General features: G+C 42.0%; 1 protein-coding gene across 2 annotated transcripts in view; it reads left to right on the top strand.

Moving 5' to 3' along the window:
• The window catches only part of foxj3 (forkhead box J3), a 54,012-nt gene that overhangs the window by 11,363 nt on the left and 22,972 nt on the right, over window positions 1–19,677 (top strand). For both annotated transcript variants that reach the window (XM_029826362.1, XM_029826361.1), the window contains exon 2: window positions 9,493–9,992. In XM_029826362.1, coding sequence (XP_029682222.1) covers window positions 9,675–9,992 — 318 coding nt within the window. In that variant the 5' untranslated portion in view covers window positions 9,493–9,674. The remainder of the gene's footprint in view (window positions 1–9,492; window positions 9,993–19,677) is intronic.

The following is a 19,677-nucleotide window of genomic DNA, read 5'->3' as shown; positions in this document are numbered from 1 at the left end:
TCTTGAGGTTTTTTTCCCCCTTGAAACTTGTGGGAAAAAGAGGCGCAAAACTGGAAAGAGTAAAGGAGGAGAATCTCCACAACAAAGAGGATAGCCCCAGAGGTTGTTAAAAATCTTACATCATCACCCTGACCGAAGCTATTGCACAATTTAATTAGCTCCATTTCGGGAAGTGACCTTGTACTCGGTGAATAAAGCTACAAACTTACGACAGTTTGGTAATGATAAAGGGTTTTTCTTTGGTATACTGTATTCAGTCCAGAAGGATCCCACAGACAACACATCTGAGCAAATATTTGATGGAAGAAAATGTTACGGCCTCCTTCTCCAGACTTGACTGAAGTGTTTTAGTTCTGGTTCCATGGTGAGTCATGGTCTTGTGTGGTAGGAAGAGCAAGGCTGCTTCTGATTAGCTATTCTTCTGACGTACATTCGCGTTACTGTCATTGTCAAAATAAACTACAATATTTCACAAGTTTAAAGCGCCCTCAGAGCAGCCAGGTCTGTGCTAAGGAGTAAACTAAAACGTCAGCGGCCTACGTGCTCCCCTCCTCTGCAGTAAGAGTTCCCCATTGGAAACACCACTGGATGTTTCACAATCATCTTCAGCTCCTTCCTCCCTTCTGACATGTTTCTGTCTCCACTTTCACACTGTAGCCCAGCAAGGTTCCCTATCTTGTCCCCATTATTCAGGGTCAAGGTGCAAATATGCGGTTCTGTTCCACGTTTTCAGGTTCTTGCATGTGCAGAGTGGGAAGCACATCCTAAACCCCTACACCGCAGCCTCGCTCGCGTCGTTTCATGCGACCGCTTTTCACGATGATGCAGCTGCAACACCCACGACTGGCTGCTCGATCACTACGTATCTCTATATTTCTTATTCTTTTTCTTGTGTTGTGAAATTAGTCTGTAAATATGCAGTTTTAAACTTCCCACAAACCATGTTTACACCAAACTTTCTCCCCTAAGCCTCCTTAAAAAATGAACAATGCTGCATTAAAATAATGGTTAAAATTGTTTTTGCTTGTTTATTTATTTATTTATTTTTTAGCAAAATCTCTGATTAAATAATACGCGCGTCTTGTAATGTTATAATAGACACAGTTAGCCTTAAATGCTTATTCGTATTGTTCTATTTTTGGCCGCCACACACGTTGTTGGCTTCCCCAGATCATGCTAATAGCGAGGCTGTTATTTTCATTAAAGCCTTTCTTCAGCTGTGTAGGGGAGTAAGAGACATTATTTCAGAATACAATCAGTTAAGTAGTGGAAGTTCAAATCTTTTCACTCAAGATCTAACCTCTGCCATTTAGTACGGCAAATCCCCAGGATTTTGAGACGATCTGTTTTGGATGATTTGGTAGGTAGTAACTACACAAGGATAAATCTTATTTTTTGCCAGAAGCTATTTTGACTGCAGAGCTTAAGCCAACAATGACTTGCTACTACACCCACTGTTCATCCACCACACCCAGAAAATTAGTAACATTGTCTCCAGGAAACTGAACACATTTTAAACTACCTGGAATGCAGAAGAACACGGATAAACACCAACAAATTTCCATTTCTAGCTAAACTAAATTTTTGGTCAATACAGCACCTCGGTTTCATGTTTCAGTCTCTCCTCTTTCCCGAGAGAAAACCAAGCTGTGTCCAAACTGCTGTGGAAGACTTCTGGATGAGTCCCAAGGAATTTATTAGCTAATTCCAATACAGATAATTCCTGGTGACTTAAGAGAACTGCTAAAATTAAACAGCTGATTGGAGTTTTTCCACGCTTTTGTTTTCAGCTCTCCTTCAACTTCCACATTTGCCTATCCTGGATGTGTATGACAATCCTATTTGGACTATAACCATGTGTTTGGGATCATTTTTATATCTCAACACTGGTTGTTTTGCCTGGAATATGTCTGCATAGTCAGTGTTTGAGTTTTTTGTTGGGCAAAATATGCTTGGCTGTGGCCAGGGCTGATTCTGTGTGATGCTTTTCTTTGAGTACGAGAAACTGGTGGAAGAAATGTGGACAAAGTTTACATGAGAACATCTGTGTTACCAGCCAAAAATGTATAAATATATCCAGCATTTCTCACATTATGTTAGTATTTTAATTATGAAGAGGTACACTGTCCTTTCATATGTTTGATTTTTATATGATTTTGTGCTGTGTTTAATGGACCAACTGTCAAAATAACACGAGTGCACATTTGACACTATCTTAAAAAGCCATCACGCTAACATGGCATGAGGGTGTGCGGCTGAATGGAAAGATTTTTTTTTTTTTTTTCAGAAAACAACAAAAAAGAACCAATTGGCCCACTTGATGAATTCAAGTACAAGAAGCACAAAGAGGGAACCATAAATAAGCACGCAGAGATTTGCACACATGCAGGAAGGCTTTTTGATTTCACCAAAGCACTACAAGTTTTAAGTGCCATCAGCGCTAAGCATATACGAGTCAAGGCTTCAAGTTCTGGTGCAAGGCCAGGCTAAATATACAGTATATACAGCAGCCTTTTCTCACTTATCTATCCATTCCTACAGCAAATAGCGGAGAAAAGTGAGGTATAAAAAATTCTGTCACATAAAAAATGCAGTTTCATTATTTCAAATGCATCGATTTGTTGCTATCTGGAGTTAGGCAATTTCATAGTTATTGTTTGGTAGAAGCACAAGACACAGGAGGGGGCCTAATGATCCGGGAGACGATGCTTGGATTGAGAGGACCAGCTTTACATTTGCAATGTATGTCATGCAGCCTCCAGTGGCTGCGTTGCTCTGTGCGGGGCGTGCATTGCCCATCCGGGTAACCCATGCTCGGACAACTCCAGCACGCTTTCTTACGCTTGAGAGGGAAAAATGGTACCCTCGGTCTCTGTACGTGGGACTGTTTCTGTGTTATAAATCGCATTAAATTAAAGCTAATGATGAGGACGGGTCCTCAAATTTGCCATGGAAACATTTGACCTTCAGGTGCCTTAGGTGGCCTGATTGTGATTCAGCAGCAGTTGGAGGCTGGCAGACTAGAACGGAGTCACACTCCCAGGGGGGTGATTTTAATGTGGGCCCTCGGGCCATGGGACCAGAATAATTGCATTTGCATGGTTGTGTCAGGGTGCCCCCATCTCTCAGGCATTTGGGGGGCATTAGGAAACTCCCTCATCATTTCTGCTGCTCTCTTCTCCTTAGAAAGGCGAGAGCGACTGCTAAGATGTCTGCAGCCTGCCACATCTATTTCTATATTTTCCGGTTTTAGGTGTCACAAGTGCCGTTCTCATCGCCATCCCATTGGCAGCAAAAGGCCTGTCTTTGAAGGATGTCTGGTTTTTGATTTGTTTTGCCAGAATATCTGCTGGGCATTTGACCGACCCACAGTTACAGTTGTACTCTTCATTGTTTGGCAGAATAATTATGGACTTCATCTGTTTCCACCAAAGATGAAGTAGGATTTAGGGATTCGGGAAGGACAATGAGCGCGTAAGCATGTTATTTTTTCTTTTTCAAGAGTGAGACTCAGAGCAAAGCTTGTCTGCGTCTCCCCACTTAACACTTAACGTAACTACCTTACAATGTTGAAACATTGACTCTTTTGTACATCCCTAACATTCTTTTAGAATTAAGAGGTCTTTAGTTAGAACCTGTCTGTTTTTCACGTGTGTTGGAGCGATAACTGACGCATTATAAAACTACAGGTAGGGAGCAGGTTATTAATCCTTTTTACCTGGGGGCGGTTTCCCAAGAACATTAAGCCTTTAATTGACAACAAAGGCCGACATTAAAAGCAGTTATCTTGGCTTTGCCACTTTTTTTATTTATGTTTTTAATGGTTGAGCTTGCAGCCCTCTGCAACACTGCTATTTTAGTTTGAGAGCTCTCAAAATAACCCGTAACTGAGAGATTTGCCTCCAGGGCTGGAAAAAGTGAGAAGTCTCCTTTTGACTGTGGGGCAGGTGAACAAAGTTCTCATCCCTCCCCTTTTGTCCCCTCTGCAATCACTAGGAAAACAAGGACGTCTCCTACGCTGAATATAATGCTGTTGATGGAAGGTCTGACCTGGGTTTCGGTTGGGAGTAAAGATGCCAAAGCCTTGTTACCAGGTTACATCACTGTTGTTGTTGTGGGTGCATGTGCCAGAACTTCAGGCATAACAGAGGGAGCACGCTTAGCAATTCCCCCTTTTTTGCCAAGCTACTGTCACACTGCAGGAAGATTCTTGTCATAATCTTCTCCCTCCTCCTCTCAGTCTCCTGTTACTATTAACCAGCATACCTCCATTTAAAGATTAAAAAAACAGAAATCAAGATATTTAAAATGAGAAGATGGAATCTCTTTTTTTGTTAATCTGTATATTTCTGCAATAATGTAAATGAATGTATTGCTATAATTCAGTGTAAGACAGGCCGATCTGCAGCTACCACTGAGCAGCTGCTGGCTAACACAAAGGATCAAAAAGAATTTACCCCAAATCCTCAGTGACATTACAGATACACTACTGCAGCCAGGCGGGGCAATTGTGCCTCATGGCACAGTCAATATGCTCGATCTGCATGGTTTAGGCTCTTCTGATTATTTGCGTCGTCATCGATTGAATTAATACATAAAATAATTCAAAAACCAAATCTATCCATCGAGATGCACACCCACACGCACTCACTGCAGGGTCACGGATTCAACCCAGCAAAGGGTTGAATCGGGTTGCAGGTGTGACCTGTGATAGGTGCACGGCTCCTGTAAAGTAAGCAGCGGGGGTAATTGCAGATAGGTGCACGAGGTCTGGCGGTATCCATCGACAGTCTCGCGTCTGCAAGTCAGAGTGGGAATTTATGCTCTTCCCTGTTATCTGAGACACTGGGACAGAAGTAATGCAAAGGGAGGGTAGGAAATAGGATAGTCTGAAGAACTTCATTATGCTCTAAAGGCAGTTTTAAATGTTGTATACTGTGGATTTTAGGGTGTTGTCTAATTGCTTTCTCTAAATATCTATGCTTAACAACTGATAAAAGGTGCTCTATGCCGTGCCATATTGTTGGTAAGTAATAGAGCCAATCAGCAGATTTATTTAGCAAAGGCTGGATTATATTTGCTGGATTGTGGCGCTCTGTGCAGCAGTTATCTATTCTAAGTGATGAACTGTTATACAACTCGAACACAAACGGCGTTATTTTTGTCATGTGCACTTAAAATTAGGCACAAATAACGAGTGTTTTTGGGATTCTCCAATTAGTTCAATTAGGATGTCTGTCTATGGTTGAAGTGAATTAATCAGTCAATCTGTTTTCCCTAACACAGACCATCGTCATCACTTCATCACAACACCGCCCAGTGTGTGACACCCCCCCCACCACACACACACACACACACGCACACAGTGTCTGAGTTTACATCCCTTTTTTTTTGCAAGCAAGTTTTGCAACTAATAAAAAGACTCACTTCTTCTAAAAGACAACTAAACAATAATCTGTTGTCTCTTGTGAGGATGGACTCACATCTCCAATATCACAAAATAAAGCAATTTGCCCGTCAGGCAGGACAGCCTTTGTGTTGTGCCCAATACCAGAACTGTAGGGGTGGACAGATTTTAAACGTATCATTAAAAGCTTCTAAATTCAGTGCTTGTATAATTAAATGATAAGTGATGCCAGTTTGGTGCCATTCATAAAAACCGTATCAGAACGTATTCTTCGACCATGCAATGAACAATATGGAAGTTGAAGTTCTGGAAAAGTGGAGATTGGAAACAGCTCTGTTCTTTCATGACATAACTGCTGACTGGCTTCCAAGTATGAACACGGTCTGTTTGGTTGCATTGGGTAACCCCTGGTTGTTGATCAGCTGCTTTCCTCCTTGGAAATTCTTGAACAACATCCTGGCACATCTGTAATAACTTCAGCCATAACAGTCAAAATATAAAATACAATTGCTGTTTTCCTGTCAGGTCCAAAGCGGAAGCCGGGGCAGCGATAACTGCTGTCAAGAACTTGACGAACGAAGATGTGTGTGGGGGGGGGGGTGCCTTCAAGTTTCCATTCACAAATGCTTTCTATTTCTTATTCAAAAGAAGCAAGTTCTTCAGATGCTATTAATCCCCGAGCATAGAGAAACTCTGAGTGTTGAATAGAAAATGAATTTGTCCATCATTTCTCCCTCTTGGCCTTGTCTTAGTGCTCTCTATTCTTAAAACAAATTATACCTCAGAAAGTTTCTTTTTTTCATTTTTGTGCCTCTGACAGGGACTGAATTCATTTTTCGACAGCCAGATAAAACTAATGGTGTGTGTGTGTGTGTGTGTGTGTGTGTGTGTGTGTGTGTGTGTGTGTGTGTGTGTGTGTGTGTGTTATCCACCGGTAATCGCACCATTTTGATGCCTTTCACACCGTTCCAGGTTCACCTGTCTCAGAGAATTGTGGGCGTATAAGGACTACAGGTGGGATTTACTCCGTTATTTCCGTAACAATCCCAGCAAGTTTCTGTAATTAAGCCCCTAACTTGACCTTGCAGAGTAAGTAGCAGCTGGATATGAGCATTGAGGGTCCTTTTATCTAACCTGTACTCTTGCATCCCTCTTTTTATAGCATGTATAAATTCTCAGGCTCTCCTCAACCTTCTCCAACTCTCTGTAGCGGGAAATTAAATGGAAATGGTGGCGTCATTGCAATTTGAGTGTTTCTGCAGTTATTCAGATAATACTCAAAAAAGAAAATCTAAATTGCTCCATATTTCAGTGGGACACTGCTCAAAAAGGAAAATTACCGTTATTTGGTGCTCATGAGTCAACTTAAGGTGTGTGTTTGTCTTGTTGCTGATGAGAAACTGTTCCCCACCATTAGGCTGACTCACCTGTTGGAAGCCGTTCAACATCTCTGCTCATATATCAGAACATGTTTGATTTCAGAGATGCCGCAAAGCCTTGACTCATCAAGGTGAAACAAATAAGCATACTGTGACCTAGATAATTGCTTTTGGTGTCAATACATTGATCTGAACTGATGATTCTAAGGTAAGCATAAAGCAACTTTGGGGTATATATTGAAATAGAAAAGCCATAAGTAGTGCGTTTTCAGGCAATTGGCATAAATTGGCAATTGGCATAAATTACAAAACTTACTGAGAATGTCGGTCAGTAACTTACACAGACATCATAAATTACAAAGGTATTGAAGTTAAATGTAGCATACAAATGTTTCCTGCGTGAAATCAGTTGCTTTTTTGGGTTGGACATCCGTTTTAAGGAGCATTTTTTTGTGTAAGCTTGATTCTGCGAGAGCTTTATATATTGTTGACTGGATGTTAACAGGAAGGCTACATCACCCATAAGACCGTGAGCAACAGTAGGTGAGGGCGTGAGTGTGTTTGAAGTCAGTTCTACCATGGCCTGGAGTGAAAACGTGCCGCAGAGTATTATTCTGTTTTCCTATTTTCTTTCATGAAATATAATTTTCTTTTAGTTTGCAGGCAACATTACAATGCATGAACAGCCAAGAATAGGTCCATGCACTGTTTACGTGGCCATGCAAGTTGATCAAACCAAGGTATATCCACATTTATGACAGGTCTCTTGCAAACTCTGAGCTCTGATTCTTAGTAAAGTAACTGCTTTAGATGTGCATGCAAGTGATAAACACACACCTCCCTTTTCCAGAACTATCCAGTAATGCCCGGGCCCTCTGCTTCAGCCAGTCACCACCACCCAGCGCTCTCCACCACATTTATTTTCTTTCTGAAATGAAATACTTTGAACCATCCCATTAAAAACAACACTGCATTTGTACAATTTGCATAGCGCCGCTCGCGTTGCCCAGTGCGAGGTTGGGTTTCACATCTGGCTCTTGTCTGCAGAAAAGTTTGTCCTGTGTCAGCGTATGCAGGCTGCAGTTTTAGGAGACCAAAGTAAAGCGCTCGCGTGTCATTTCCCCTCTGCTAAAAAGGTGCAGGAGTTTAGTCGTGAAGCCAAAAATAGACTTTGCTCAGGGGGAAAACCAATGTCTGTTCAGTTACCAGACTATGATCCATAGACTGAGTGAAGCTTATATACTAGAGGGGGTTATAGATCGCCTGATGACATGTTTCCATAGTTCCACAGCAGTTCTGTGATCATGGTGATATGTAATAACTGTTGTCAGTCCTCATACAGATGGCCAGCACAAGTGTAGACCGGGAAACGCTTCTTCAGACTTGGTATTTGAACTCTGCTGCAGGGAGACCTCTTAAAACAAATCGAGTAAATTGAAGTAGGGAAAAAATTTAAGTTTGCTTTGTTGCTTTACAGTTCATTGTGAAGTCCACCGCTGCATATGAGATAATTCTAAGACCAGAGGTCTGCTAATACATAAATCATTTTAAACATATCTGGATTTTCTTTCAATTTTTTTTTCGGATCCATGAAAAATATCTACTGACTACCTCTGCCCATCTTTCCTGAAAGATATTGAATTGGCCTCTGGGTACTAGCTAACACCTGCTGGTAGAAATCAATTGAAAAGGACAACCACAATTTCAGATTTTTAAAGACCATTCCTGAATATTCCTGTATCACAGATGGAAAATAGGTAAAAATGTTCCTGGTTCTTGTGTTTTAGTGGCATACGTAAGATGCTAATATAATACTTTAGATATTCTATAGATATATCAGAAGAGAGGGTTAAAAGAACTGGGAGCTCCCCCATGCCGTTTTAAAGAAATGCAGTGTTTGACCTACTGAGTGCTGTCAAGACTGTATTTATTTTCAGCCCGAGTGCACATTCAGACTCACATATGCTCAGACACAAAAACATGCTTGTGCAAGCGGGCTTAGTCGAGAGAAAAATCCCACAACTTGGTGAGGATTTCTCAGTCCCCTGCCTGTTCCCCCTCCCGCTCCCCTCACCCTCAGCCAGATTGCAGTGTCATCCTGCTCATTTTTTCAGGCGCTCATGTTCACCTAGCGTTGTAACTCGAGGCCCTGCGACTCTGCCCCTCTATTTTGGGACGAGCAGGGCAGCGTGCCAGGAGGAGCAGACAGATAGGCGGTTGTGAGCCGCCGCGCTCTGCCCCGTACGGCTGACATGAAGACGGTTTGCAAGATGACACTGGTGTGCTTGTTTACGGCAGGGGCTCCATTTGGGGGAGGAAGGGGATGAGGCAGGCAAGCCGGCTGGCAAGGAAGAAAGGAGAAGAGGTTTACTACCCTCAAGAGAGTTGGAATTCCTCCTGAGCCATTCCCCCATTTGGCTGGCAGTTGTGAAAACAATTGGCTGGCATACACTCTCACTGCATGCAGATGGATTTCCAGCTATGAGTCAGCTTTGGGAACAGCAAGTGGCAGAGAAAGTGGTGGGCTTGTTAGGAATATACGCATGCTTTAGAAAGAAACGGGATTTTTAATTCTGGTCGCGCAGTTTATCCTCTTTCCTTTCTTTTGTCCTCTACAGTGTGGCTATTGTACAGTTGCATAATAATGTTAACATGTGTTTCATGACAAATCGCTAAAGAAGACCTGTTTGTGTCTTGTCTCCGCAGTGTTGAACCGCAGAAGACGCTGTGCTGATGTCTTGAGCTGAGGGACTTCAATTTCACCCTTCCACTCCTGTCAGTTTATTATTCCACAACTGGTTGGTTCTCCAGTAGCCACTGAGCGCCAACACCAGCCGCTGTCAGCTCCACCTCTGCCCCATTCCCCACTCACCCCACCTGCCGTTACCATGACGTCGGAGCTGGAGAGCAGCCTGACCTCCATGGACTGGCTCCCGCAGTTGACCATGCAAGCAGCCATCCGCAAAGATGCCCAGAATGCCCACGGGCAAGGCATGGGCAAGAAAAGCAGTCTGCTGGATCCTAACACCACATTGGACCAGGAAGAGGTGCAGCAGCATAAAGACGGCAAACCACCCTACAGCTACGCCAGCCTCATCACCTTTGCTATCAACAGCTCGCCAAAGAAGAAGATGACACTGAGTGAGATCTACCAGTGGATCTGTGACAACTTTCCTTACTACAGAGAGGCGGGGAGTGGCTGGAAGGTAAGAGAAAAGGGGAAAAATGTCAAAATGTGTCGTCAAGAGTATTGTGAGTTATCAGATGTACTGTAGATTTATGTTTAGTAAGTAGCAGGCTTATTAAAATGAGTTGCCACTTGTAATCACTCTTGTCACTTCTGAGGAAGCTGAGAAAGAAACTACGGGTGCCCTGAATCACACTAAGTGTCCTGTTCTTCTGAATGAAATATGGTGCAGCCATGAGAGAGCCATATGAAGTGTAAAATGTTGGATTAATATTCAGAGAAGTGGCCCCTGTCTGTGTGAAAACAGACTAAATGGCCCATTCATGGGCAGTATTATTCACTGCAGATGCCTTGATAGGAGGAGGCTATTATGCAGTAGAAGTGCACCAGTGCTGTGTCATCATCTCAAGGAGCACATGATATAGTGAGATGAAGCTATGCTGATTGCCTTTTAAAGGGCCCAGATGGAAATTGATATTAGAATGAGTTTTCCAATCAGTTGACGTTTATTAGAAATAGAATCTTAGACACTGCTTTATTGCAGCCTGACAAGATGTATGAAGCCCATTTCCTGGGCTGACAAGATCTGTTTTACATACACACTGTGTGTGTGTGTCTGTGTGTGTGTGTGTGTGTGTGTGTGCGTGTGTGTGTGTGTGTGTGTGTGTGTGTGTGTGTGTTATAATGAATGTTAATATAAATGGACTGATTTTAGCTTTTGGCCAGCCTATGGTTTTGCAACCATGTTTCCCTCCTCTTATCTATTCCCATTTATTGTTCCAGTACATATTCAGGATTTAATGACGTTTACAGATTTATTGCTCAAAAATACAAGGATGTATAACTAAATGGAATTCAACACTTTTATTTGCACGCAGCTTTTTATATACATTTTTAGAGTTGGTGGCACAGCAAGTAATCGTTCAGCTTGCAGGGATGAGCTTTACCCTAATCTCTCACCTACAGTCTCACTGAGATATGGTGGAAAACTTAATTCGCTAAAGTTTTGATCAAGAGAGCGTTCACCATGTTGTCGGTGACCGGCTGGAACAGGGTTTGCTATGTTTTGTAGTGTTTCTTTTACCTTTACGACCCCCGTGTTGTCTCCAGAGATCGGGCTTTTTCACAGTGTATTCAGGGGCGGATCAAAGGGAGATGCCAAAGATTTGAGACAAAAATCAAATGGCACTGAAACTAGCGCACCTTTAAGACATGACGTTAGCATGTGATCAGCAGGAACTCACAGTTGATGTGGCAAAGCTTGATTATGCAGAAGCTCTCAAGTTCTTGTGTCTCTTTGGGCTGTCTCAGATAACTTGTCAGGTAATGTCAATCAAATTTTAAATGTGCACATACGGTGGATCAGCAAAGGCTAAGTCTTAGGTAATATCGAATAAAAATGAATAGAGAGGGATTGTGGTTATTAAACGTTTGTGAATATGCTGTATATATTAAATTTAATACAACTCATTCCATTCGGATTAAAATAATCCATCCTATATTAATTCTGTCTGCTGTTTAAATAATATTTTATCATTTTCATTATTAATTAATTCCTGTTGGGGCTTTATTTTTCATTATAATTGACATCACAATGGTGAAACAGAAACATGATGGGGTTTTTTTAGGGAATAATGATGTAAATGAAAGGCCGTTCTGACTGTAACGCCTCCTTATACACTTAGACATCATCATTTCACTTTCTAGTTTAGTTAAATCCTTCAAAGAGCTACTCATTTTGGCCTAAATATGGGCCACCACAGTAGAAATCCCCCTGATATTGATGAATGTAAAAACCACATTAGTCTAACCAGGATGCTCTACAGCACAGGAAACACTGCAAAGGTGGTTTGAACACGCTGAGCGCCGCGTCAGTTCTTGTTATCACGGTGTTTACCCCATGGTGGTTATTTCAGAGAATGCAAAAAATCTGGAAAACTTTTAATACTTTTCATGCAAGATGCAAGTAAAACCAAGTAACACCATTTCATTTGGAGGCTTTTTTTTAATGATGCCTGTCTGATTTTACAAGCCACCATCCAAATTTGTTTTCATCCGACCAGTTCAAAATACAACGGGCAGTTTCGCCTGTAATCACCAATGATTGTAGCAATAAAGAAACGGCAAAAAAAAGGACACCGCAGTGAAATCATGTCATTCATGAGGCCACCTATGATGTGACTGCCTATGAAAGTTTATGTGTGTAATTAGTTGGAAGGCCTCACTCCAGGGTGGGGTGAATGTAGGTCGAATGTAGTCATCGCTCTTTCTCTTCCCCTGGAGATGGCAGTTGCAGGAATTTGGGACTCCGCACATGCATGCATGGTGTTATTGCAGCAAGCCCCCTGAATGTGTTAATGCTTTCTCCAGCATGTTGAGGTTGTCCCGATTATTTTAGGCATTCTTAGATGCAATTCTGAGCAAATTTCAGTCGTTTTATAGCAAATTAAATTATTTTAAGCTGAGCTGCTGCGTGTCAAAGGCATTTGTTGTTAAAAATGAGAAGAATAGTCGCTTGTCAGGTTTACATCTACTCTAATATTCTTCACAGATGCTCTCTTGCATGCAGCGATGAGACTTTGCGGTAAGAATTCTCGGGGAAACTTTGCATAGATGCCTGCTGACACGTGGCAAATGAAGCGGGCTGCAGGGGAGCGGGCATTCCCCTTGTCAACCTCTGCCACCATTCTTATTGTTGGACAGTAACGGTTACTCTGACGAAGCCGTCAGAAAAAGGTGAGGGTTTTTTTTATAGTGATGTATGTCCTCTTGGCTCTGAAGGGGGTTTACTTCATGCAAGGTGCATGAATTCCCCTCTGCTTTTCCTCCTGGTGAAGAATGCCAAAGAAAATGTGGCTCAATTCCCAAAAATGTTGGGGGAGAGAAGCTGCTTGAAATGCAGAGAAAATTACCAAATTCTTTTACTCTTAATGTTGTTGTAGTTATTGTGTACGTCCCACTCCTGATACGGAAGGGAAGGAATTGCTGGAAGATTGCGTGTACTACAGTTCATTTGTCTCACAACATTTTTGCTGTGTTCAGTAGCTCCTACGTGATCTTGTTAGCACAGCGAGAGCTCTGCTCTCTAAATCGTCCGTTTGCTGAGACGGGGCACAAAGCCTTCTGCGAGAGCCCTGGACCTGTCTTTGATCTCATTATGAAATGCAAATACACCGAACCCTAAACAGATCAAAGGTTCAACTCCAACTGGATCTGAGGTTTAGTAATAACAGCCTGGAGCCGTTTTCTATTTTTTAAGTAGCTGTCTGAGTAGCTGCTGGTCCTTCAGGACATTATTTACTCTGGAGATAATGTTCCTGCTTCTGACTGGTGACTTGCTAGCCACAGCTCAGAAAATCCCCGCTCCAGTGGCTGATTTGAATAAGATTGGTCAGGTATGAGAATTTATGCTCACTTCCCCTATCTCGTAGCCCAAGCATTGGTTTGCAAGTCCTGAAATCTGCAAGTGTAAAATTACTTTGCAGCAATGCTTTCATCTTCATTTCTAGCCTGTGTCATTACCTAGCAAAGCAAGTCTGGAAATCTGCAGGTTCTGCTCTAGCCACTCGTTAACTGATCACTCATTATGATGGTTTTGTGTCATATGAACCTTTTGTCTTTTCCTGGATGCCTTCATAATTGTAGAAGAGCATAAGTGGCTGCATGCTGGCCCCTGCTTCCATTGTCAGGTGGTGGGAGAGGTAGTGATTCACTTGGCAGCCAGTTTGATCCTGCTGTGAGGCGGGTTCCCATGTCAGGAAGCTCCAGCCTGGCCACCCGCCCACCAGCCTTACCTTGCACCCGCCTACTGGCGCCCCACCGCTCACGCGCTGGCCCTAAGAGTGGGCGGGAGAGCAGGCTGGCAGGCTTTGGCACAGATGCATTTTGGCAAGAGCTGCTGTCCCCACACTTCTCTGAGTGAAGTGCTGACTTCAGTGCAGAACATTCAAGGCCTCAGGATTCGATCTCTTCCTCTTGTGGCATGCAGGCCCGTACAGAAACTTTGGCTTCAATATGGCTTGAAAGTGTATCTGTACATTTGACAGTCTTCTACAGGGTTTCTACTAATATTTATGGTACAGTTTAATGTCATTAACCCTGAAAATCACGACAAGTCCTCTTGCTTTTTGCGGCCAGTTCTTAAAACAGTTAAACATAACGATTCATTGCTTCACTGATCTCCTATCTCTGACATAATGAGATCTGTTAAATCGGCCATTTGTTTATTCCAAGACTCATTTATAATGTTGATAAGAGCAGACAGCGATCTCTGCATGCTTTTCCAGTCAGACTCATTTCTAGTCACAGACTAACAGGCCCTGAACAAGCTGTTAATCAGTTTGTGTTAGGAATGACCTTCGGTTGATAACTGAAGGTCGAGGCCAAAAAAATCTGGCATAGTCACGTCTGTAGTGGATTTATTTTTGCACTTTGATTGTATTAATGATCATCAATTTTGCAAAGTTTTGTTTTATTGGATAATTTATTTTTGTTCATCCTGTGTGTGACCGCATCCCTTAATGTGATATTTATTACACAGATTACTTTTATTATTATCTTACTATTGAGAACAAATAGTCACTCTCAAGCTCAGGTTACCTGTATATACTGGGAGTCCATCTGCTGCTGGTTAACCTGGCCTCTTAGATGTCCATTTTCCTTGATAAAGAGAATCAAATAAAATGGGATTTAAGGAGAAATCCTTGAGAGAAGGTGTTCCTGCCTGAACACACACACACACACACACACACACCAGCCCAGTCATGGGGGGAACTCAGCTGTCAATCATCATGTCATGCTTCACCAGTAGAATAAATAATTTGAATAATGAACCTTTGGATATTCAACAATGTTGCAAGTACCAACACAGCTGAATCCACCTTTAGCTAAGAGGATTGATGGATTTTACCTTTTGCCTTTTTTTTAAAAGGGTAATTAATATTATCCATAATTAAGGTTGTCTATGCTCCCTGAAGAATGCTTGCCTCCTGTGAAGTGTGCAGCTAATTTATCCAGCAGCCTTGTGGTGTACATGCAGCGTTTCCTTTTTTAAATGAAAGGGAAAGAGGCTGCTGGGCTAATTAGCTGAGGCTGGAGAGGAATTGTTAAAAAAGCATCTACGGTAACCTGGGACCCCTGAACAGGTCAAAGGGCTGCAGCTGATCTGTGTTAAAGCCTCCATTGAGTATCCTCTTAAAATGACTGGGGGCTCATCCATGCTGACCTAAAGCAGATCCAGATCCATTCACATCCGCCAGTTTAGATGACAGAATCACCCTGATCTTTTCAGCATCGATGAACTCTGCACAGCTGATGGTAGCTATTGTTGCATTTCATCCAGTCTCTGCCCTCCAATAGTTATCTAACCCCTGTCTTGCCTCCTAGGTAATCACTTTAACATTCTATCCTTTATAAACAGCAAGGCGAGCAGCCACGACGCCGCTGCTGCCCTGCACGAAGGGTTCCGTATCGATAAAGATCTCACTGCTGTGAGGATCACGGCGGGTTTTTCGGTCCTCTGTCCTGCTTGTCACCGATCTCGCAGAGATATTTGACCATCCTCCTGCGTGTCCTCAGTGAGGTCAGTGGTCTGTGAGAGGGACGGTGACACATCTGCGGCAGTCAAGTGGAAACGGTGATGGATGACATGCCAGAACGGACCACGCCACCTTCCGAGGCGGCTGCGTTGACAGGCTCAGGGCTCACGTCTCACATTCAGCATCAATAGGGCTAATCGCGGGTCGTGCTGGCCACAGACGTGACACATGAATATAGCTCCTGTAATTGCTCATTTGTCAATGTCAGATTCTTAAAGAACGTTGCCGCAGCCGCGTTATTAGAGAGGAACTTGCTGTGGTGGACAAACAAGAGGGGAAAAATAATTAAAATGCATTGCGGGATAAGCATTTCATATTTTGTTGGCAGATACAGATTGTCCATTAGGGGGGGTCCTCAAAGATAAAATGTTGCTGCTGTTGGAGTGACAATGACTGAAAATGTTAAAGAATATTTTCATCCAAAAAGTCTGTGTTGAATGAATTAGATGCTAAGAAAATGTACAGGACATATGAATGGATATGGAATGTATCTTATGCCACATAAAACAGAACTGTACTGAAGTGACTGAACTGTATATCCCCACAAATATATTATTAAACACCTTTTTTTTTAATATATGTTACATACATAACCAAAGGCTATCTGCAAATAATATTGTCAAAGTGGCAAAATGATAAAGTCATTCTAAAATTACTCTTATTTTTCTCTTGCTTTTTTCAGTCAAGTCTAAGTTCCCCTCTTTCTGATAATATTCTGGTTGCTTTCCAGTCATATGTATATTGCTTTGTGTGTGTGTGTGTGTTTGTGTGTAAGTGTACATGTATGCGCTGTATGGTCCTCTCTGTGTGTGTGTGTGTGTGTGTGTGTGTGTGTGTGTGTGTGTGTGTGCGCGCAGTGATTATGTTCCAAACCCTGGCTGGAAGCCCTTCAGACTGTGCTCCACCAGCCACAAGGCCACATCGTCTCCCCACCAGTTAATTGCTTCTGAATTAGACCATTAATGTGGCTGTGTAGAGGGATGAAAGGTTGCATGGAGGTGTCTGGCCTCTTTTGACCGCTGCTATGTATTATTAATGGGTCAGCAACTCTGGCAGCTTTGCATTAACTTGGCTAATGGACTGTAGGTTAGGTCTGTGAATCTCTTTCAGATAAAATCAATACAATGATAATAGCATGAAAATAAAAGCTTCTTTTTTCAAAAATTGAACTAAAAAAAGCATCTTTCTGTTAGGGTTTTTATGAAAATAAATAAATAAATAAATGCCATGTCAATTTTATGGGTTTAATGGCTCAGTTTCTAATAAATCATGCCCTTTGAGCAGAGTGAGGACTTAAGAAGAATCATGAAAAAAAGAAAGATCAGCTGAGCCACAGCTCTGAAGCTATACACAATATAATAAATAATCTATATGTGTGTATATATACAGTATGTATGTACTGTATGTCTGTTGGTTTGGTTGGTTGCCAACACACAATGTGTCTCCAAAGGTTAAATTTAGCACGCTGCTTTTTATTTGTAGCCTGATAGATGCACATATTTATCATAACCTTCATAATCATTTGCAGACATGGAAGAAATTCAAAAGGTCAGATGTCTTAAGGTTTTCCTCAGCACAGTATAGGTCTGTTTTACATCTTGGCTTCTTAGCATCATCTTTTAAATGCAGAACTTACAACTTAACCTCCCAATGAAAATTAATAAATATACCTCAACCTCTCTGTGTCCCCAAATTAGTCTGCTAAGTGGACCGTTGGCACCACTCTGTCACCGTTAGTAGATGCAGTCGGTCCTCTGTTAGTGGGCACTGTAGTCAGCAGGCTGCTGTGAGCCATTGTCAGAGGATAGCATCAGACGCTCCTGCTGATAATTAAGTGGCATACTGACAAACGGCTTTCATCAAATCCCTCATGTGGAACTGAGAGCATGTGAAGGCTTTCAGGGAGAATAAACCAGAGGACGTCACTTTACCTCCAATCTTTCATGGCTGTGCGCTGCCTCTGCATTGGAGGAGGGAAGGGAGAGAAAAGGCACCCTGTGTAGCACCAGCGGAACAGCCTGAACAAGACTGGCTTTTCAGCACTGTGCAGCGCATCATATGAAGTCACCACGTCTCTTCTGCACTGGCAAGTGCCCAAACACAATCAGTGGATTTTACATTTGAAAATCCCTCATTTAGGTTTGTTTCCTCGTGGCTGTGTTTTGACATCTGATTGGGGCCGACTCCTGTGGAGTGTAACGGCAGGCACGGTTGGAGCCAAATCACACTGCTGTGATGCTGACCCTTCAAAATACAGCATAAATAATCCATAAATAAATACAACTTCCCTGTGCCCTCCCCCTTCTGTACAAATAAGACCCCGCAAAGGATAAAAGCCAGACACAGTTAGCCACACTTCTGTTAGCCGACCGATCAAACCGCTGTCTTTGTCTAAGTATGCATGTTTAATGAAAGGGAAGTACCATAATACATTGACCAAGGTGTTTCAGCTTGATGACAATAATCTTCCCAGCTAATTGGTCTTGGAGCTTTTGTAGGTGATGTATTAGTCACTGCATACGCAATAAGTTGGTTATCCAGCAGGGAAATTAAAAATGGTATCATTCCAAGTGGTACATAGTATAAACATGTACTTTAAAAGCGCAGTTTTAGCTTTACCCCTTTGTCTTTACTGGCTGTACCAACATTTATTGTCAGTCTTCTTTTGTAGAAATGTGAAACCCCAAAAATATGCTTGTTTTATGTTGACAGGGTAAATTGTTGCCCCAAGAACTATTGTATTAAATATAATTCCATATTAGAAAATATTTGCTTCAGAAGTTCATCTTGCAGTAAAATTGGAAATATAATAAAGTTTTTTCCTGCTTTGTTTTAGTCTTGCTACATTATGACATTTTCATTTAACAATATACGAGTAGTGCCGATAAGTTATCTTATCTCTACATATCCCTGCCCAAAAGCTTTGTTGTGTGATCCTAGTTTATTGCCACTTCCTCTTGGTTTAATGATCACGTTGAAGGTCAAGAATGTTGACACTGTCCGCTGTATGAAACAATGCTGCAGTCTTCTTTCTTGCACTGAGGTTTGGCCAAAAATATAATGCATGAATGGAACAGTAACTCTCTGACCAATCAAATAGCACATATATGGGGGTCTCAGAGGTGTTGTGGCGCGACCTGAATTCACTCCTGGCATTGAGGGAATTCCCCTTCACCAATGTCCCCGAGCTGCTGCGACTGCCTCCCAGTTTTTCAGGGAAACGCTGAAATTTCTTTCATTCTGTTCAAGCTGTAGCCTTTAGAGTTATTTGTATGTGTCCATGTCTATGCACTGTGTTTGTGTTTTTGTGTAGGTCCATTCCAAAGCTGGATTTACAGCAAGAAAGTATAAAGGAAAGGAATGTAGCTAAATAAAGTTTAAAAAAGTTTTAAAGCTTTGGTCTGTTTTGGTGAACCTATTGCTCCCATCGAAAGGAAAACGCACTTGGCAGAACATGCATTAACCTTGTATATTCTCCTTGAGAACTAAGAGCTTTTCTATCTATTGTCTGAGCTCTATAGGATGCAGAAGACCCAAAATTACATACATGCCTGAAAAAATTGGCATTTGGCAGATAAAGTTGAATATCTGGAGCTCACAACTTCAAATTAGCTGGCAAGACGGGTAACTTTGAAACTCTGTTGCTACTGTAGTGTACTGTGAATTTGGTTAAACTGTTGATGCTGTATATAGTTGCCTTGGTGTAACATGACCTATTAGATTATATACCAGCTGTACACTGTTGACATATTAAACCTGCAGCTTCTCCTGTCTGTCCTATTCATTAGGAACGCCCGCTAGTGGACTATCTTGTCTTTTATTTTCATTTATTACACTAAAAACTCAAGCACCTTGCTTGTCACTACCAGTACCTTTTTGCCTACTTCTCCTGAGCTCAGATGTTCTCTTTTTAAGGTAGCTTGCAAGTGCTGCTTTTATTATATTAGACTTTCAGTGAAAAATGGGTTTAATTTTGCTAAATGCTTTCTATTGGAGATAGTGTGTGGAAAAAACAATTTCCCCATAGTGTCATCTGCTGTTGCAGAAGCGGCTGTTTTAATTACCATAATACCTCAGTGTGTTACACGCATAACCGAGGCCTATAAA

This window comes from Takifugu rubripes, chromosome 19 (genome assembly GCF_901000725.2).
Source record: "Takifugu rubripes chromosome 19, fTakRub1.2, whole genome shotgun sequence".
NCBI classification, from domain to species: Eukaryota; Metazoa; Chordata; class Actinopteri; order Tetraodontiformes; family Tetraodontidae; genus Takifugu; species Takifugu rubripes.
The sequence above is the reverse complement of the archived record's forward strand: the minus strand, read 5'-3'. Positions and strand labels throughout refer to the sequence as shown.